This window comes from Rhopalosiphum maidis, chromosome 2 (assembly GCF_003676215.2).
Source record: "Rhopalosiphum maidis isolate BTI-1 chromosome 2, ASM367621v3, whole genome shotgun sequence".
Classification (NCBI taxonomy): Eukaryota; Metazoa; Arthropoda; class Insecta; order Hemiptera; family Aphididae; genus Rhopalosiphum; species Rhopalosiphum maidis.
This window is the reverse complement of record NC_040878.1, coordinates 39118452-39139882: the sequence shown is the minus strand read 5'-3', so window position 1 is coordinate 39139882 and position 21431 is coordinate 39118452. Positions and strand designations below refer to the sequence as shown.

Below are 21431 nucleotides of genomic sequence, written 5' to 3'. Positions count from 1 at the left end.
TAATTGCTGAATGTATATTATGAGCATTTTCAGACCACCCAAACGGTATTTTTAGTTGAATTAACCTTTGTCTAAACAGACCATATTTTATCTATTCGTCCAAACGGTCTACACCCAATTGAAGTATGTGTGGCATCTATCTAGTATTTGATCTAAAAGTTAAAACTAAACATGTTTAAAGTCCATATTACTATATTAGGAATATTACAATCATGGAAGCTGATTAAAATTTAAGATTAACTTATAAATAACAATAAATATTTTATTTATAAAAAAAATATAGGCGCCTATTTATGAAATATTATGTGTAGAATTGGTGTAACATTAGTGAAACACGCTCATTAACATATCATTTTGTGTAATTATTAATAAGTGGTTTCAGAAATAAGATACCTAAATATTTGATATTAAAAAATATAGCTAAAAACAGTATTTTGGAGGTTGCTTACTGCCTATGTTTTTATAGGTTTACTAAAATTAAATTTTTTAGAAAAATTACTACTTGAGATATATAAATATATAATAGCAATATTTCATTAAATTTGAACTTTTAAGGAGTTTAGTATATACAAATAACAAGTAAGTAATTTAATGTTATATATTTTAATTAAATTTAAAAAGAATTACACTTAATTTAATATAGATACATTGAAATAATGTATACTATTTACAATATCTGTCTGCTTTTGTTTTTGCTCTTCTATCTAATAATGATTCATGTAATTTTCCTTCTTGTTGAGCTTTCTTCAATTCACTTCTTTTCCCTTCGATCATACGCATCTTCTTATCTTGAAACTTTTGAAACATTTTTCTGATAAAATAATAAATATTATTATAAAACAAAATATTTTAGTATGTTATACCAGGTAAGTAATGCAAAAGCAGTTAGTCCTAAAATTCAGTGATATAAAAAAAAAATTATGATATTAATGAATAAAATTGTAATGACAAAAATTTAATACTGAATATTATAAAAATAAATAAAAACTATAACAAACTTATAAATATAAATTTAATTGCTTATATAATAATATAGCTTAAAATAAAATATGAAATAAATATAATTCTGCAATGAGCATATAGAAATGATGAGAATGCTTACACATAGTTTTTTTCTATGTCTTTAATATTTCCTTTCTTTTCGTCTAATTTATCAATTTCTTCTTCTGTATTTTCAATAGCTTGAAGTCTAACTTTAACTAATTCATTTGGACCAGCAGTTCGATTTTTTGCAACCAAAGAATCATCTTCATCTCGTATACTAATAAAACATCCAGTAGAAGCAAGGATTGCTAATTTGTTATCCTTTAATTTATAAATAAAATAAAATTTACATCAGTATTTATTTTAGTTTTAATTTTCAAAGTTAAAATGTCTACAAATAAAATTATTTAAATTATATTTTTATTTTTAGTATTAGTGCCAAACTAAACTGTTCAATAACTAAAATAAACTAGCTTGATATTTTCAAAAATTTACAAAGAATCAAGGTTATTATAGTTAATGTGAATTAAATAAATGATAATAGCAAGAAAAATGACTGTTGGTAAATAGTTTTTTTTTTTCGGTAACTAACCATTAGCTGTAGGATTTTTTTGTTAAAATACTGTACAGTAAGTTTTAGGACATTGTTTTATGTGTAGGACATGGCTTCATTGCTAACATCTCGAGTGGTTACAAGTCTGAGAGCTAACAATAACAGAAATGCTTGACTACAGCACCATTCAGTGACTATGGCCAAATATTACACCACACAATGTTCTCGTGAACATAAAATATAATATTATAATAATAAGATATGTATGATGTATAATAGGAATAGGTATCATATTATTATTTGTTGGTATCATTCATAGACCTATTAACAAGTTTATATGACTATGGTACCATTATATAGTTTAATATTTTGAAATAAATGTTTATATTTTATTACTTGAAAAATTGGTTCAAATTGTTCTAGTGGTCCAATGGCATCAGATCTTCCAACTATAGTTCCATCTTTATCAACACCTAAATATTTACCATATCCAGATTTTAAAGCAATTCTTGTTTCATTGACAATAATAGCTGTTAAAATTTCTTCTGGTAAAGGACCTTCTCCTATTAAATAAAAACAAAAATAAATATCATAAAATTAATAAGAAAAATAAAATAAATCTTTTTTATTTAAATTTATACCTAATATTTATCAAGTTTCATATTTATAATATATATATAATTATCTATATATCTACTATAAAATTTTCCATAAATTATTTTCCAAAATTATTAATTTACTAATTCTTTTTGTATTTACAACCTATTCCATTTTGTAATACAAATTTAAATTTAACAAATATATAAATCAAATTTACAGTAATAAATAAAAATTATGATTTTTATAAACTTAAATTGAACTACAATACCATTTCAATTTGCTTTTTAAGAAAACAGAAGTAAAAAAATATATACAGTCATCCTACATATTAAACTATTATTTAAAAAACTAACCTTCATTATGAGGAGGGCCTAGTGTAAACAGCCCATTGTCCATTGCAGTAACATAGGTCTGAGAACCAAATTCAAGAGCTACTGGTCCTGAAATTTCGCTTACTAATTTTGCCTCTGCCCAGTTTCCTGTGAATAATAAAAACAATGTTATACACACTAAGAAAAAATTGATTAATTTTCAATGTACCATGGTTAACTTTTTCTTGATTTTCTTCAATGTTAATTTTTTCATTTTTATTTTTAGACTTGTCTTTTTTCTTCTTCTTCCTAAACATTATTAAATACATTTTTTAATTATATTATGTCTATATAAAATTGCATTCTTTTTTGTGATATAACAATACTATGCAGTTAGTATTATTAGTTACCTATTTTATACTTAAAATAATTTAGCAGCTCAAATAAATATTGCCTCACAGAAAAAATTTTCAATTATTAATTGATCCATCATTTAATCAACTTACTTGACTTTTTCGTTTTTCAATACCAACTTGGATACCCGGACTTTGTTGTACTCTGACATTATTACTTGATTATGAGATAATATTAAGTGTGAGTGAGATTACAATTAAAATAGATACACTATAATATTGCGATGAACAATATTAAATTTCAAGTTAGTTTGTCGAACTCAAGAAGCACTGAAATTAGTTAGTACTTAGTAGTTAAGTTACCTTTTACTTTTATAGGGATGATAGTGGATTATGGACGCGTTTTTTAAATTTATAAACATTGATAATTGAGCTGATAATGAATTGATAACAAGAATTATGATCAGTACCACCGATATATCTTACTATATAGCTGCACAGATTTCTATATAATACAGGGTATTATATAGAAGTCTGTGTATAGCTGGCTTCGCTTGTGTAATGAATATTAAATGATCAATAATCGATATAAACATTGCTATTTTTATTATAACCATAGTTTGTGTTATAATTAAACTATTTAAAGTCTCAAATGACGAATACAATGAAATTTAAAATAATAGATCACTCGTAGTATTTAGAATAACTTTAAGAAAAAAAAATCGTTAAATTATTTAAATGATATGCTAAAAACCGTTCTTTAAATACAATCTCCGCCCTCAGGCAAAAAATATCGGATGTCTTGGTGACACTCAGAAAAGTATTTGGAACAACTCGGTGAAAATAAACATTGGAAACAATTAACAAGTTAAAAAACGTCATCACAAAATTGTAACATAAAAAACAATAAAGGCCTTTTCTTTTATATATATAACCAGGATAAGAATTTAATAGATCGTATATAGGTAATATAATTCGTTTCATGTAAAGGGTGCTTCAAAGCTGAAATTTTTATTTTGTATTTTTTAGCATTATTAGGTTATAAAATAAATATGTTGTTGATTTTAAATTTTAATACATATTTTTCAAATGTACTATATAAATTTAACTTATTTGTCGTATTCAAAATATTATCTAAAAATAAATTGTTTCCTTGATCCTTATTTAAGTTGTTTTCATTTAATAGGTTTATCAAGGTTTTACATGCGCAATGTCAATCATTCGATTCGTACTCGTCACTCGGACAAATAACGAATAATTAGAATATTATTCTTTAACATTTATGATTAAATTTTCAAAATATTTTGACTTTATTTAAACTATTTATAGACCATTGAAATTTTCGATTTCTCTAGATTTTTTTTTTTTTTTGAAATGCCAATAAACAAAATTTGACTTTCCGAAAAATCTTTAAAATTGAATACAAGATTTATTATAAGTTGTTCTTAATTAAAGTAAAAAAAAAAAATAAAAAATCTTTAGTCACAATTTTTGTTTATAAGCATTAAAAGTTCAAATGTTTACAGAATATGTTAAAATCGCGAAAATTCGCAAGGAATTTTGAAGTTGAAAATTCATAAAAAAATTATAATTTATATTTAAGGTTAAAAAACCCAACACAAGGTTCTCCATAACTTTTTCTTCAAATAACTGTAAAAAAAAACTCCAGCGTCATATAGTAAAAATTTCATGAGCGTATGAAATTTATTGTTTTACGAAATCGAATAAAACAACGATATATTACAATTTAAATATAGGTAATAATATAATAAATCCTACTAAGTACTAATTATCCTAAATTGACTAATCAACTCCGTTCAGAATCGTTTTTCATATAGAATGATACCTGTTATTACATTCATATTTAACACATCCGTTATAGTGACCTAATTTTTTTTTTTTTACAGTTATTCTTATTTGAAGAAAAACTTATGGAAACCCTTGTGTTGGGTTTTAACCTTAGGTATAAATCACAAAAATGTATGTCCTATCATTTCTATCATCGTCGTATAACATAGTGCCATGATCGGTACGTTCCAAATAAAATATCTCGAGAAACTTCTACCTAGTTCTATGCTTCTAAAGATCAGCTGACTTTAACGTTATCAGTTAAATCTCTACTGCGGTTAAGTCCCGTCTCGATTACAAGTGATTTGTGGTATACATAAAAAGTTCAGCTTTAGCTACTTTTGTTGTCTTCTTTAACAATAACTAACTTATTTTCTTATTACTTATTTGGTCTAAACCTCTGCTGGACGCTGGATGTGTCTGGTAGACGTTCTATCGGCCAACATTAATCACTACTGACCACGAAAGTTTCGGATTACAGAAGTGTCCTGTTACAGGGCACTGATAAATGACATTTCACATAATAATTAATAACAGTGTTGTTGTAAATTGTGTACGAACGGTATAGTTGAAAATTGAAATGCATCTCATACAATAAAGATTATTACTGACTTTCAGATCAAAATTATGATGTATGTTTAAAAACAGTAATCATACACTTAACCATAACTTCTAGTTGACTGTGAGTATCTCCTAAAATTTGATACTATCTACAGTTATATTATAAATTATAATTGCAGTATTATAGTTGTGTTTATTTTTGATTGTATTTAACTATCATTCATATAGTTCGCATATCATGATGGTGGATGAACAAAAAGAACTCGAGGATCAAGAGATTATCGTAAACGAAGTTGATGGATTGCCGAGTTTACTCGATGACAAAAATGATTTATACAAAGCTGTGACCTCTGAGCAATCGTCTTTAGATGATTTAAATGATGAAGATTTACCCACATCGTTAATAGTGACTAATGTCGATCCTGCTATTTTTAAGGATGATGATCTTAAGGTTGTATTTTATTGTCTTAATAACTGTAATACATTTTTTGATACTATCATTACAATAATATTACAGAAAGAAATGGAAATGTTGTTTAGCCGGTTTGGGGAAATAATTTCAGTTCAATATTTCCGTAGCTTCAAGCGTTTAAGGGTTAACTATGGCACTTCAGTATCTGCTGCCAATGCCAGAATTCAGATGCATCAAATAAGGTTTTACGACACAATAATTAACTGTTACTTTGCACAGGTAAATTTTACTAAAAATATTATATTCTAAATAAAACATTTAAATAACTTAGTGATTTATTTAAGCCTGTTACACCAATTGATGCGGCAGATCAACACTTACAGTTACCAGCTCCAGTAAAGCAGTTCTTAATATCACCTCCAGCATCACCACCAGAAGGTTGGGTACCTAGAGCAGAAGGCGAGCCTCTTATAAATTATGATTTACTAGCTGCTATAGCGAGCCTCACACCCGGTAATTAAATTATACTATTTTGCTTCATATATATTTTACTTGTATGATTTAAAAGAATTTCATAATTTATATTTAACAATTAATTACCAATACAACATACATCTCTGAAATTGGGAAACAATATTTTTTATAAATAATTAACATTAAATAAAAACTACAAAGAATAAAATTATAATGATTAGTAATTGTTTTAGAAATATCTATAAAAAAATTATTTTACATTTTGATTGTATTTATATTGTATAAACTTTTAATAATTATGCTTATAAATGTTTGGTCTAAGGTCAACCCCATGAAATCCATGCTGCAACCGATACTTTACCAGGCATTGTTTTACATGTGGCAGAGGGACATGAAAATACTAAAACATCCGTTTCTACTATTCCTCATACAAGGCTACCAGAAAAATAAAATGGTGTTTTTTAATCTGTGTTATTTTCTTATTAGATATCTATGTATGTTTAATGATATTTTGTGTATTTTATTTGATATTTTAAATACTTATCATTATAATTAATATAAAAAAATTAATTTTAATTTTTGTAGTGTAATTGTTTTATTAGGACACATTATTTAACATATTTTTCTTAAAATGGTTGTATGTTTGACAAAATTTTAATCATTCTAGATTTATTTCCTTTAAGACTGTCAATAAAATTACTTATAACATAAATTTTAAGTTTTTAATACATTCATAGTGTGTAAAATATGAATAATAAAAATGTGTAAAAATGTATGTGTTTCTTGTTTATAAGATTATTTTTCATCATAATTATTTATTAATAGGGAATTTAACTCGATCAGAGCCATACTTAACCATTTTTTATCCTGAACCTCTGGGTGGTGGAAGGTGACACGATTGTAGTTTTTAATATGTGTCAGAAAAATCTGAAAATTTATTATGTTATGACCAAACTAAGAAATACATTATTAATTCACAAGTATATAATTCTCAACACTACATCTATGGTTTGTGGGAAAATATTAAATTGTCAAATGTTTTCTTAAGTTAATCATTTAATATTTTTGCACCTAAGGCCAATAGCCTCACCTTACTTTAGTTACGAATCTAGACTCAATATAGTATTACCACTATATTTTTTCCAAATATTTTAAATGAAATATTTTTAAATATTAATCACTGCTTGAATTGGGAGGGGACGCAGACGGACAGAGTCTGCTTTCATTTTTTCATAGATTTCAGCGTCCCTTTTCATTTAATTAAGCGAGAAAAAATACTAGCTTTATAGTAGTACCTTACTATATGTGCAGGTTGTGTGAGAAACGAAGTTCACAATTGGTTACTTTACAATAATTTATCTGCCATAGAACGATGTTTTCTAATCTAAAACTAGCGTATGTCCTCAATTTTTTTTCCAATTCGAGCACTGATATTAATACTAACCAAATAAAAATAATAAAATATTATGTTAATGTTAAATTTTCCTTTTACAAAAAAAAAAAAATACAAAACACTAATTATAATAATTAAATAACTTGATCATTTTAAATATATTAGAATCAATTATTTAGTATTTACATTACACAAAATGATACTCTCACACATCTTGTACATACAATTATACATAAATATTTACATCCAACATCTTTGGTAAAAGAAAAATAAATAAATAAATAAACTATGAAAACAAACATTAACTAGTATGTAAATGTTACACAAAAGCTTAATGTAGTATCACAGATATCGTGGTACTATTAGGTTGGCAATTATGCAATGTAAACAAACATATTAATATCATCTTCATCTCGTTTCATATATTTATGTTCAATTAACCATTCAACTTGTTCTTTGATCATTTTTTTACTTGGTAAAAACATATTTTTTAATATATCAACTAATTCTGTTTGGAGATTCCAATTTGATATTTGTTTTCGCATTTTTAATATTTTTATAATCGCTTCCTAAAAAAAATAAAAACAATTATAAAACTACTGTCTTGTTCAATATAAGAATCAATGTAATAGAATTAATTTTATAATATAAATACTCACTTGAACTCTTAATATTCGTAGTTGAACGATACATTCATTATCTTCTTCTTTACTGCGTTCGGTAGATAGTTGTAGTCTACCAATTAAATTTATTTTTCCTCTTTTTTGAAGTTTACCATTTTTGCTAAAATATTTTTTTTTATTACTAAATTGTTATGTTTATGAGACTCCCAAACCAAAATTTGTTTTCTCTTATCTATCTATCTTCCATATTATATAAGAACAAAGATATTTCATATTTCTATGAATTGTGACTCTTTGGTTTAGTCAGTTCAGTTTGAGGCAAAGGCATCTAGTATGTATTTTTATAAAGAAGAATATTTCTTGTGCATTGACCAGATATATTTTTCATAAATATAAGCATTTTAATTTAAAATGATTTTGGTTATTATTAACCATTAATAACTTAATCGAAAATCTATCCAGTCAATGCACAGGAAATATTCTTTATAAAACACATAATAGGCGCCTTTGCTTTAAACTGAACCCAAGAGTAGCGATTCGTGGAAATATAGAATATCTTTATTCCTATATTATGTAGGAAATAGATAAACAAATAAATTATATTATATTAAGTTACTCTTACACTATAGAGAATTGTTCATTAATCCAAAATAATGTGTTCTCATTGAACTCTTTTGGAGATGGTACTTCAGGCACAACTAGTACTACTTGTTTTTTTAATTTCGGGAAATTAACTAGAGACTAAAAACAACAATAATTGAATAATATTAATATCAGTGATTGAAACCAGTTACAAATATTGTTCTCATTTTCTAATACATCAAAAGTAACTAAAAATAAAATCTTAAAAATATTTTCACAATACTTAGAATAAAACCTAAAATTTTAAAACCTATTTATATAACTGAAACTTAAAAATTATTATTTTACAGCCATTGTTAATGTTTTTAAAATTGGTCATTAGAGCGTGGCTCTACAACAATTATAAATATTTATAACAATATTTACACATAAATAATCACATTTACAATTTTTTATGGAAAATAAGTATATTTTCTTACAAAAATTGATTTAAATTTATAAATAGGAACTGTAGGACTTAACTTTATAAAACCTACAAAATACAGTCTTATTTATGTCCTGACAAATTGCTTGAGCATACATTAAAAACAAATTATTCTACAACATTCATTATATCAAATTTATATCCAAGATTTATTAAAAAAATTTGGTACATATTAATACTTAAAAGTTACATACTGACTTGTATCGAACTTGAAGTCCAATACAGGTCAATACTTTGCTGATATATTACACATTCATTTAACTTTATAACTTATTGAATGTTTGATTTTAAACACATTATTATAGATAATCTAAAATGTCTTTCTTGAAATTATTTAGATTTAATATTGTGGAATAGAATTTGTCAAAAATATTATTGAAAAACATTCAAATTCCCAATGGCTAAGGTAAGCAAAATTTGTCATTACAATTACTGGTATAATAACTAGAATATAATTTAAAAAACCCATTTACAAAACACAAATCAGAAATTCCTTTTTTAAAAACCATTCACAATTTAGTTATTTTTTAATTGTTTAATATACAAAAAATAACAGTTCAAATAAAAAATTAATCAGTGTTTCATATTGAACTTAAATTATAAGTTCAAGAATTTTCACTTAAGCATTTAAATACTAACCCATAATGTCCGTCGTAATTCAGGGTCAGGCAACTCTGTAGCCAATCTAAGGTTTTCATAAGATATTTTATCTTTTGGTCTTTGATTCCACGCAAATAATACTGCCATTTGGAATGTTGTAACATCAATGTCAAATCGGCCAATTTCATTTAAAAATGTTATCTGTACATAATATCAGTTTCATTTGAAAGTGAATAATTTGTAAATTTTTTGTATTTATATTTTATACATAATGTACTTACAGTGCCATTAGACATGTGATGATACCATTGTAATTTTCGACCACTATGTTTTTTTCGATAAAAGTCTTCTACTTCTGGTATATAGTCTTCTAACTCCATAGGTAATGATACTGTAACACGTTCACTACCTCGAGACCAAGCTCCAGCATTCAATATTTTAATATTAATAGAATCTACAAAACATTGTCCAATTAACTCAAGTACAAACCCAAAATTTAGTAATCTAATTTAGTTATCTTTTAATAATTAATTTTAATTGACATCAAATTTGTAACTAAACTATTTCCGAGAAAACTCAATTTTCATTTTGGGACGGCCAACTTCACGTTGCCTTTCGACTATGTCCTATGACTTTACACTAATGCTAATAATTTTATCATCTTTAAAAAAATAATTATAACTATATGTTTGATGTTATCCTCTCTCCCCAAACTATGATAAAATTATAATCAACAAATATTATAATTATAAATTTAATCCAGGAATTTTCTAAGTTAATCATATCTCCTTCCGTGGTGTTTTAGTTGTGCTGGGGGGGGAGCAGGTCTCCTAAACTTCAACATTTCTCACGGAGATTTACCTATACATTCTGAAGGGTTCATACTTAAAAATTACAACAAAATGTAAGGGCCAACTTTAAGGACATTAAATATATATGGATGTATTACCAACACGGGAAAACAATCTAAAGACCGGACAATTGTCTTAAACTTTGCAGCCATAAACTAACATTGCTAGAATTATAAGTGAAGGAAATCCAGTACCAAAAATATGAAAATTTAACAAAACTAATAAATGTTTGCAAAACTTGTGTTCTAAAGTGGCAATTTTTATATGTGGAAGAATTTTTAATTAATATTAGCCATTATAAATTGTCTTTCATTATTATAATTATTATTATTCAGTTAAAAAAAAAAAAAAATGAAATCGACCTTTAACTCCTGGGAAAGGTTAAAGGATCAGATTGCAAGAATTGGATCATATTTTAATTAGGTAATAGTATCTGTACTCTGTACATAAGTATAAATTAAAACATAAACTGTCTTTTGCATACTATGTGGCAAACTGGATAATGTTGTTACTTTTAAGCTTAAGAGTTGGGATATGAGTGATTTATATTTACATTACATGTTGTGCTATACTTTGTTTGTTCTAAAAATATTATCTTTTATTCAATACAAATTAATTACCTGCAATACTTCCTTTAAGATTTCTATAGGTTTCTTTAAATTGTTGATTTAAATCTTCGCTAACTTTTATATCTTGGAACATTCTTGCTAGTTTATTTACATAATCTGCGGGCATACCAACTTCCCTAAGCCTATACAAACATACAAGTATAAAATATAATTTAAATATAAAGATCTACAGTATTATTTAATGAATTGTACCATTCAACCATATTTTCTTCTTTTTCAGAATCAGCAGAAGTATCTAATATTAATCTACGAGTTAAATGTGCTTTGTGAAACCTCATAAAAACATCTTTATTTTGAACATATTTTAACACAAGTAGCTAAAACCAATTAAGAATATTACTAGTGAGTAGTGAATTAAACCAAGAATAGTTTATATTTCATACATACCACATCTTTCAATTTACTTTCAATCTCATCAGCAGTTAATCTTTTACTTAAAGGAGTTTTTCTTAATAACATATCACAATAGTTGGCTAGTAATTCTGGACATTTTGATTCAGGCTGACATTTAACAGCAGAATTCTAGAAAATTAGTTAAGCATTAATAAACAACCACTTATTTAACATCTACTTATACAATAATCTATTATTATTTAAAAATTAAAAATTAGATAACTCAACATACAATTTTGTATTAAAACTTTACTCTCAATCAAAGTCGACTACTAAACCATACATGGTATTACAATGTTGTACTTAGTATTTGATAACTAGCTGTACCCGCACATTTTGTTGCCCGTACAAAATGCATCCGTGATAACCTAATGCTGATATTTAGTATGAAAATAAAATCTATTTTTTGTTTTCTGATTTAGCGTATGGATAATAATCCCGACATATCAACTTTACATAAATGCCCTGCCAAGCGTTGCATTTTTTCAACCGATTAACCGATTATGTATTATTTGTTAATAATAATCTGTTATTTGAATAATCGATTTAGTATTTGCATAGCCCTAAACATAATAAAGAGGTAATATATTGAGGTCATTAATTGAGAACATCATACCCGTCCGAACAATTCATACCTACACGCTGATTGACGGACAAAAAGATCAGGTTGCAAGTAGCTGGAAAATCGCAAGCCGCACAATTACATATATATATAGGTATTAGGTGTACAATTTACACGTTTTTTTTTAAATTAAAATTATCAGTGTTTCTATACTATATTATGTATGTTATATACATATAAACCTTCCTCTTGAATCACTCTATCAATTAAATAATAACCACATCAAAATATGTAGCATAGTTTTAAAGATCCATTATCTAAGCATACATAGGGACAGACAGCAGGAAGTGACTTTATTTAATATTATGTATAGATATATTTTTAAAAGTCATATTATTATTTCCAGTTTTATTATTATTTTGATATTATTAGATATTGTTAATAGCCTCCTAAGATTTTAAATTTTTAATGACAATTATAAATAATTATTATTATTTTTGTATACATTTATAACTAAAATTATAAAATGGCAATCCTCCAAAATGGCTTTAACTCACAGGTTAAAAACCATTGATGTATAATATTAAATACTAACTTGTTTAGTAGGTAGTTCTAATCGAAACACAGTAGTATCATTAACTACTTGTTTGTATGCTTTATCCCTTGCAGTTAAAAATCTTGGGTCATCATTAAATGCTTCTTGTACTAAATTACTAAATTTATGAAACAATAGAAGAAGTTGTTCCACATATTTTTCAGAATCCTAAACCCAATGAATACATTTATTAAAATAAATGGTATACAATAATATTTATGATTATATAAACATTTTAATGAAAACATAAACTTTACCTGAGTTATAATGTCTGCTGATGCCATCATGTCTGCTAAACCCGCGCTTACAATATAATCTTCTAAATCTTTTAACATTTTTAAAATTCCATCAGGTACTCTGTCCATTAGCTTGAATAAAAGTGTTAATTCTAAAAAAATAATAAAATAAAATAAAATAAAATTCTTTTTGATAATTTATTTATAGTATACTTTCAGTATCGTTGCTTTTAATCATATCTGTACATTCAGCTAAAATAGTATGGCGAAAATTAGAAACCAACACCATAACACAACAATCTGTCAACTAAAAATAAATATTATCTTATATTATAAAACATCTATAATACTGATTTAAAATTTAACTAAACTATACAATACCATTTGGACAGAACCACTATTAGTTTCTAAATATTTTTGAGCACGAACTTCTTCTTCCCGAAGTTTCAAATCAGCATATCGCATATAATTTTGAACTCCATGAAGCTCTAAATATTCAGGAGCTTTTGCTTTATAAAATGCTTCAGTTGTTTCAATATATGCTCGTTCAAAATAATCTCTATATATCTGAAGTTTATCATCATAATTTGAGCATAGATTAACTAAAACAGTAATTTTATAAAAAAAAATGTATACTATTTAGGATAAACGGTACAAGAGATTTTAACAAAATTATAAGCATACCCACCATATGATTCTCTTACACCTATAACTAACTGAGAGTCAAACGCTTCTCCATTTCGCTCTAAGTAAACAAGTTTCATGGCTGAATCTTGAAGTCTCTGTTTTATATCATTAAAAATACTTTGATTCCAACTGTCTAACATCAACTAAATAAAAACAAATATTAAATATGATAAAGTATAATTATTTTTTATATTTTTTTTTAATAATTTTATTATTATTCACTAACATATATCTTAACAAATTTGCCTTCAGCAAAACAAATTTTATGTTGTTAGTTTTAATATTGGAGTCAGTTTACCTATTATCAAATTTAAAGGTAAGAATATTATCTAGAGTGTATCATATGTTTTTTATTGATATTATTATTTTAAAGTGAGTTATGAGCATTTAAAAGTTATGTAATATTTTACATAGGTAACTCACTATAGAATGATGATATCAACAAAAGCATATGACATGTCCTGCATAACATTCTTACTTTAAGTTTTATAATAGGTAGCTAATAATATATTAATAATATCAAAGCTAATAACATAAATTGTGTTCTAGTGAATACATATTTGCTATGATGTATGTTAGAAAGATAGAAACAACAAATGTGAGTTATACATTTTCATACTTATGTACTAGGAAGCTTACATAATTTCAATTGAAGGATTATTTATTTCTCATTAAGAACTTATTAATTAATTTTTAGAAAATATAAAGATATATTTTTATTATACAAAATTGAATTTTCAAAGTAGTATTGCAAATCATATGATAAATTCTTCAATATCAATGTCCTAATTTTTATTAATATTTATGAAAATCAATCCTGTTAGTCTGTCTTATCTAATATTATTACTTAAATAAGTTTTAGTCTCCATAATATTGGAAACTATTGCTCTACAATAACAGTTGTTATAAGTAAAATAATTAATATTTTTGAAAAGTTCTGTATATACTTTATACTTTAAATTTGGATAGAAATCGCTGGAAATTTGACTTAAAGAAGTTAAAGAACATTTTGGGCGATCATCATTAGATACATTTTGTCACCGTCTTTGCTAAATTTTGATCTTAGAAGCAAACAAATCAATATTTGGTAATAGAGTTTGTAAAACAGTGTATATTCTTTTAATTAATTCAAATATATAATATTTTGAGTTATCTACTTTGAAATTATAATATTTTTAAAGTGGTAATTACAAAATTATATTCAAAACACCTTCTGTCTAATTAAACAATAAAATGATCCAATAATAGTAAAAAATAGTATGTTTGTAGTATTGTCTGGTAAATTAGCTGGTGTGATGTCAATCTACTATTCAGGGCACCTTAAAGCATTAATTATTGTTATCAAAAAAAAATATTTTTTAAATTTCATTAGTTATTCCTTTTTTACAATTAAAACTATATGTATTTTTTTCAATTTATTCATAACAATAAGACATATCAATAATGATTTTTTTAATTATATGCTTAAGAATAAGATTAAAAGGTTTTTTGTTTTTCTCAATGACAAAAACCAATTTTACTCAATAAAAAATTCTTTATCATTTTCCTTTAATTTGGAAGAAATACCTAAAATTCTCCCTTTTGTGCGCATGTTATGTAACATGTTAAATCTACATACAAGGTAATATATAACTCTTATTATACTATATGCAATAAGTATTAATTTTACCTTTCGTACAACAGAATCTTTATCAGCATTGCATTTTTTTAAACCAATTGATGACTTTCCAGCAAGAGAGTTTTCTAATTGTCTAAAAGGAGTTGGAAGATAGTTACATTGAGTAAAAAACTTTCTCCACTCAGTAATATAAGCTTTAAGTAGAGCTTGGTCTTCTTGATGGGCCATCACTCTCTAAATAATATAAAAATATAAAATTAAATTAATAACAAAAAATCCATTATGTAGAATTAAATTATCAAAAATAAAAGCAGTTATATTTTTTTAAATATAATACCTTAAGCTATTATTTTATATTTTATAAAAAAAAAAAAATAGGAATACAATAAACTTAAATAAATTAAATTAAATAAAAAAGGAATACAAATTATGATTTATCAAAAAAATTTAAAAACATTTTACTTGTTGAGCTTTTTTTATGAACTCCATTATATCAGTTTTTAGAAATTGTCTCATTTTTATTGGTCCTTGTTCATCCCATAGACATACAAGGTGAACTGCATAAAATAAATCTTGCCATTCATTTTGAGTTACTGGTTCTTGTTGTAAAAGTTGAATTACAATGGGTCTCATTTCTGGCCATTTTTCTTCAAAACGTACTATGGTTTTATCATTCTAAAATAATTGGCAATTTTATTTTAAAATTATTAAAATACCTTAAGTTCAATATAATATCGAAGTAATACAAGACTTTAGGAGCTAAGTATGAAAAGTATTAATGGTTTTTATTTTGTACATTTGAAATAAGTTATTGAATCGGATAAATACAATTGCAATACAATATAAAATAAGGTAAGTTTCCATCATCAAATAAATGGATATATTAACACATTTCAATGATGGCACATCAAAAATTAATAATAAATAAAATCATGGCTTACCTTCATTTGAGACATGTTTTGGATAGAAAATTAAACTGAAATCACTTAATTTAATTTTTCTTCTTTTTCAAACAATATACACGACGATCTACCGTTTTAATATTAATAATAATTTTAGTTTATATGACAATTATAAATCAAAAACCAGATTCATAAGTTCAAAAGAATCGTTGTTGACCGCGTAAATCCATTTCGATCATAGAATTTTATCAAACGAAACTTAATTATACAATATACACTATACAGCATGTACCTGGGTAAAGGGTCTGCAAGTGAGACGTTATGTAGCTACTTCGATAGCATATATTATTATTTATTATATTAGGTACACGAGATATAGAAAGTCTAAATTACGATTTCGGGCTACACTACCTACACTAGCGCTTCGCCGCTTCAGTTCCTAAACACATCGACGAATAGCAGGAAAAATGTATCACTATTCATGACGACATTATTATGTTTATCATTGTTATCAATTGACAAGTACCACCACCATGGTCTTTAATGCACGGTTGTAGACCATTGAACTATATGATAACTATATCATATAGTTCAATGTTGTAGACATAGATAGAAGATAATAGAAGAATTCTATGGGTTGTAGATATCTTCTAATCATGAACCACAAATTTTATATATTTGTCTCATGAACTAAGAAGATAATGACTGGCACGTTCGTCGTTCACGTATGCTCAAAATATACCGGTCAGGAAAAATGTTTTGTGTAATAATGTTCATGCTTCAAATCTTCTAAGACCGTGATTGCCGATATAATAATGTTTATGGATAATATATCAAAATGGTTACAAACTATTATTGATTCGCAATTATAAACAGTAAATACTAAATAAATTTATATCTATACTGTGGTTAATAATAAATATACGCATTATAAAATAATTTTTTAATTTAACATTTCATTGTGTAAATAATATTGTAATAATATACATAATAGTTCAAATCCTCACGTAATCGCGTAAAATATTTTTGAATTAGGTACAATAAATACACAAAAATTGTAATTTTTGGTTTAAATATCTAATTTGATCAACATTTTTAATACCAAAAATGTCTATGAAAAAATATATAACATTGATATATTTTAGTTTTAAAATGTACTACTAATAAGAAATCTTGAATTAAATTTTCAAACCTTAGAAAAATTAACATTATTGAGCTTTTCACTAAAAAAATAATTTACAAATGTTGATGAATTTTGTTAAACTTCAAATTTCAAACACTTTAAAAAAAGTTGAACTTATGTGTTTTTAATATTTATTAATGGCAATAAAAAAAAAACATAATGGAGAACCTTTTTTTATCGAAAATAAAAATTGTATGATACAAAAATCATTTAATGGTACCTATAGGCTATAAAGCTATTATTTTACAGAATGCCAGAATATCTTGAAAATTATTTCATGCCTAAAAAATGTTAATATTAATATCTTGAAAATTTCTAATCTGTATGGCCTTTTATTAGTTTTATTAATTTTTGAGTTATAAATAAACACATAATCGATTTTGTCAAAACCTGATTAGTAAAGGTATTAGGTAGTCTTGCGTAGAAGTCTATTTCACCTAATTTTTTTTTGAAAAATACTACGCCTATCTTATACTACTAATCATTTAAAGCCCAAATTTCCATATAGATACAACTATTCAAGACACTAACTAGAAACCGCTCTCAAAGATGAAGTATGAAACACTTTTACTGAAAAAGGGTGACAAATACAAATATCTATGTAACTATTTCAGTAGCTGAAAAATAAAATCAAAACCTTTTGTAATTTTTATCACGTTTATAAAATCTTTGTATAAACATTTGAAGAAAAAATTATATATCTACAGTTACCTATTAGTTTTCAAAGTATTGGTGTTTTACATAAAAATTTCGGTTTTACACTATTTTTTTTTTTGTTTTTCCTGATAATTTTAAAAAGAACTAAAAAATTTTAATTTATACCTCCAATAATTACCATTATTTCAATTACTAAATATAGATTTAGAATTTTTTTTATAAATCGTTTACATATCATACATGGGTATAGGTATTATTACTAGTACTGTAAAATCTAAAAATTATGACCGATGATCGATCAATAAAAAATAACTATATAAGCATTAAGCTAAACAACTAAATATTATTATTTATTTGTAAAGTTAATAAGTATTAAGTTCCAAGTGGTACCCGAACTTAAGATACAAAAATTAAAATTTTTAAAGAATAAAATATATTCACATACGAAAAATTAAATTTCCCATTTCTATACCGTGGTTATAAATTTAACTGATAACAACTGATTGATGCGAGTTTGGTTTAAGATAGTACCATTACAGATTTATATATCGAATGTAAATATCGTATAGTTAGAATTACAATTATAGAAATACATTAGTTAAATTATGGATTATAGATAATTGTTGCAAGAATAAATAAAAATATAAATCAAATTTTTTTATAATATATTTGTGGTACGTAAACCAATTTTATTTATAGTATTATGACGGATTAAGATATCTTAGTTCGTGGTATCATAAAAGACGTATTATCTCGATGACCAAGACGTGCATTTGATCCAAGATAATATATTATCTATAAACCTTGTTTTTGATCTTGGTTAGTGGTATATTATTGGTCAAGAATCAACTCCACTCGCCAGTTTATCGTACATTTGTACCCCTTTTTCTAAAATGTATTGAATTTCGACATACAGCGTATTAAAGTAAAATAACCTAATACATACTGCAATACTTCATAGTAGATTCAATCTATTTTGTGTTACTGCCTAAATTTTTAAATTTTACATTATACACTAGATTATACAGTAATAGATAACTTTTTAAATTATATTTAAAAAATATTAATCAAACAAGAGATTATAATTTATAACATTAATATATAGAAACATTTATTTATATTTAATATTACATGAACCTAGTCATATCCTATCTATAACATTTTGATGATAACCAAGAATATTGTTGATCGTTCCCGAAATAAAACAACAAATCCCCGAGTTCCTGATTGTCGTGCCTAGACCTACAATAATAATAGCGTAATCCTACCTAAATACGCTACAACACCTTACAATAGATAACAGTAAATTTGTCTCGTAAGTATTCGTTAACATTTTTATACAGTGTTAAAATAATAAATTAGGTAGTTACTTTCAATATCGACAAAACAATCGTATGAAAACTGAACGACGCGTAAATAACGCGTAATTAAAATATTTTAACTGCTATGCAGCAACAATCAATGTGAAAATTTGAAATAATTCACTTGCAAATTATGGCAAGTATTATTATTTTATGTCTTATTTATAAATTGCTTCATCAAAATTGTATAAAATGTTAACTTCCTGTTAACATGATTGTAATTTGTCTACGTTTCATATAATCCAATCTCCTATATTTTCTTAAGATATAATATTTATTTTAAACAAATTATTTACTTTTTTAGATATAATAAGAATAAAGTTAAGTATTATCTAAGTGATGGCAAGAAAACGACGTAGCACAACTGAAATAAATACAGCTGAAAATGCTTCAGTTCCAAAACGTCGTTATACTAGGTTAGTAGAAATAAATTGATACTTTCAATGATTATAAACTGCATGTAGTTATATTTTCAATTTATGTAATATGTTTTATTTTTCAGTGCACAAAGAACTCATCTTGATGAAATGATGGTTTTTAATCATAAAAAATGTCTTTCGTGGTATCATAAATATACAAACGATGTAGGCGAACTAGGTATTTATAAAATAAAAGTACAATTCATTTTTGAAACTTTTAAATTACCTGTATATTAAATTTATTCTTAGGACCCGAAGGCATGGAAAAATTTTGTATGGATATTGGGGTTGATCCAGAAGATTTAGTTATGCTTGTTTTGGCTTGGAAAATGAATGCTAAATCAATGGGATATTTTTCTAGTGCTGAATGGTTAAAGGGTCTTACAGAATTACAGTAAATAATTTGATTTATAATTAATCTATTAGTTATGTAATTATTAATTAATAAAATATATTTTTATTGTAGATGTGATTCAGTTAAAAAACTTCAAAGTAAATTGGAATCTTTAAGGTTGTGTTTTAATGATCCATTAGCTTTCAAAAGTATTTATAGATATGCATATGATTTTGCAAGAGTAAGTTTAACTTTAATATCTTAATATAATAATATTTGTTATAGTATTATTTCATTTATTCATAGATATGTAATCTATAGGACTGTTATAATAAAAATTAAATTATAAAAGATATTTATTTTTAATTTTTAAGGATAAAGATCAACGAAGTATGGATATAGAAACTGCAAAATTAATGTTAAATTTATTACTTGGGAAACAATGGAAACTTTACCCATTATTTGCTAAATTTATAGATCAATCCAAGTATAGAGTTATTAATAAAGATCAATGGTGCAATATATTAGAATTTTCACGATCTATCACTACAGATTTGGCAAATTATGACATAGATGGAGCTTGTAAGTATTATAAAATATGTCTACTTAAATAATTTAAGCATTAAAAATTAAGTTTTACTAAACAATACAATTTATTACTTAGTAATACCGTTTCTTAAATCATATATTTATTATTAATTAATATTAATATTTATTAATTACTTGATGTAAATTTCATTGACTAGATATCTACATAAGATATTTTTATTTTTTATTCCAAAATCTTAACATTAGCTTAAAACATATTTTTTTTTTTTAAAAAAGGAGAACAATACTATTCAAAATAAACCATAGAAAAATAGACTGTTCATTACAATGTTGAATCGCAATAGTGTTTAAATGTTAAATTTTAAAATGTATATATTTGTTTATAGGGCCTGTTATGTTAGACGAGTTTGTGGACTGGTTAAAGAATAGTAACAGCTGAAATTAAGAAGTCGATTATTGCTGACCAGGATTAGTTACTGGATTAATATAAGTTAAATACAATTAAATAAAACTCAATCGATCTCTTGTTTGCTTTTTCAATTTCCATGCAAATAAATTTTTAATTTCTATTAATATTTCAAAAGTACAGTACATAATACAAATCACTTTTTTTGCAAGTCTTCTATTAAAAATATTTTTTATATATATTTATATAGTATATTAATATGAATTATAAT

General features: G+C 25.0%; 4 protein-coding genes across 6 annotated transcripts; 2 read left to right on the top strand and 2 right to left on the bottom strand.

Annotated features, from left to right (window-relative positions):
* Positions 1-584: 584 nt before the first annotated feature.
* Positions 585-3200, bottom strand: LOC113553723 (protein FRG1 homolog). Its single transcript, XM_026957215.1, has 6 exons — positions 2955-3200; positions 2678-2757; positions 2491-2616; positions 1934-2100; positions 1103-1305; positions 585-811 (listed from the first exon to the last, which is right to left on the bottom strand). Exons 1-6 carry the CDS (start codon positions 3011-3013, stop codon positions 664-666), a joined length of 783 nt encoding a protein of 260 aa, XP_026813016.1. The 5' UTR covers positions 3014-3200; the 3' UTR covers positions 585-663.
* Positions 3201-4965: 1765 nt separating this feature from the next.
* On the top strand, positions 4966-6656 carry LOC113553575 (protein sarah). 2 transcript variants are annotated; one of them, XM_026956963.1, is made up of 6 exons: positions 4966-5202; positions 5268-5331; positions 5439-5661; positions 5728-5901; positions 5967-6135; positions 6419-6656. In XM_026956963.1, exons 3-6 carry the CDS (start codon positions 5449-5451, stop codon positions 6544-6546), a joined length of 684 nt encoding a protein of 227 aa, XP_026812764.1. In that variant the 5' UTR covers positions 4966-5202; positions 5268-5331; positions 5439-5448; the 3' UTR covers positions 6547-6656. The 2 variants fall into 2 exon arrangements, with proteins under 2 accessions (XP_026812764.1, XP_026812763.1); XM_026956962.1 differs by having other exon boundaries at positions 4966-5331; positions 6419-6655.
* A 961-nt stretch (positions 6657-7617) lies between these two features.
* Positions 7618-16305, bottom strand: LOC113551231 (cullin-5). Its single transcript, XM_026953348.1, has 16 exons — positions 16291-16305; positions 15812-16024; positions 15401-15583; positions 13733-13874; positions 13426-13646; positions 13258-13351; positions 13066-13196; positions 12809-12976; positions 11646-11780; positions 11451-11575; positions 11250-11380; positions 10060-10232; positions 9818-9979; positions 8735-8853; positions 8149-8272; positions 7618-8058 (listed from the first exon to the last, which is right to left on the bottom strand). Exons 1-16 carry the CDS (start codon positions 16303-16305, stop codon positions 7864-7866), a joined length of 2331 nt encoding a protein of 776 aa, XP_026809149.1. The 3' UTR covers positions 7618-7863.
* Positions 16306-18944: 2639 nt separating this feature from the next.
* On the top strand, positions 18945-21370 carry LOC113553164 (DCN1-like protein 4). 2 transcript variants are annotated; one of them, XM_026956342.1, is made up of 7 exons: positions 18945-19588; positions 19757-19868; positions 19955-20049; positions 20121-20265; positions 20338-20446; positions 20580-20787; positions 21141-21370. In XM_026956342.1, exons 2-7 carry the CDS (start codon positions 19792-19794, stop codon positions 21191-21193), a joined length of 687 nt encoding a protein of 228 aa, XP_026812143.1. In that variant the 5' UTR covers positions 18945-19588; positions 19757-19791; the 3' UTR covers positions 21194-21370. The 2 variants fall into 2 exon arrangements, with proteins under 2 accessions (XP_026812143.1, XP_026812142.1); XM_026956341.1 differs by having other exon boundaries at positions 18946-19406.
* The last annotated feature ends 61 nt before the right edge of the window (positions 21371-21431 follow it).

Excerpts from the sequence above, each read along its gene's own strand:
- LOC113551231 (XM_026953348.1), bottom strand. Across the intron at positions 12,977-13,065 it reads CAGCAGACATTATAACTCAG|GATTCTGAAAAATATGTGGA; the intron begins GTAAAGTTTATG and ends CATTGGGTTTAG. Across the intron at positions 11,576-11,645 it reads AAAGTAAATTGAAAGATGTG|CTACTTGTGTTAAAATATGT; the intron begins GTATGTATGAAA and ends AATTGGTTTTAG.
- LOC113553723 (XM_026957215.1), bottom strand. The coding sequence starts at position 3,013 with ATGTCAGAGTACAACAAAGTCCGGGTATCCAAGTTGGTATTGAAAAAC. Across the intron at positions 2,758-2,954 it reads TTGAAAAACGAAAAAGTCAA|GAAGAAGAAGAAAAAAGACA; the intron begins GTAAGTTGATTA and ends AATAATGTTTAG. Across the intron at positions 2,101-2,490 it reads AGGCCCTCCTCATAATGAAG|GAGAAGGTCCTTTACCAGAA; the intron begins GTTAGTTTTTTA and ends TTTATTTAATAG.
- LOC113553164 (XM_026956342.1), top strand. The coding sequence starts at position 19,792 with ATGGCAAGAAAACGACGTAGCACAACTGAAATAAATACAGCTGAAAAT. Across the intron at positions 19,869-19,954 it reads CCAAAACGTCGTTATACTAG|TGCACAAAGAACTCATCTTG; the intron begins GTTAGTAGAAAT and ends TTTATTTTTCAG. Across the intron at positions 20,447-20,579 it reads ATGCATATGATTTTGCAAGA|GATAAAGATCAACGAAGTAT; the intron begins GTAAGTTTAACT and ends TTAATTTTTAAG.
- LOC113553575 (XM_026956963.1), top strand. The coding sequence starts at position 5,449 with ATGATGGTGGATGAACAAAAAGAACTCGAGGATCAAGAGATTATCGTA. Across the intron at positions 5,902-5,966 it reads TTAACTGTTACTTTGCACAG|CCTGTTACACCAATTGATGC; the intron begins GTAAATTTTACT and ends GATTTATTTAAG. Across the intron at positions 6,136-6,418 it reads TATAGCGAGCCTCACACCCG|GTCAACCCCATGAAATCCAT; the intron begins GTAATTAAATTA and ends GTTTGGTCTAAG.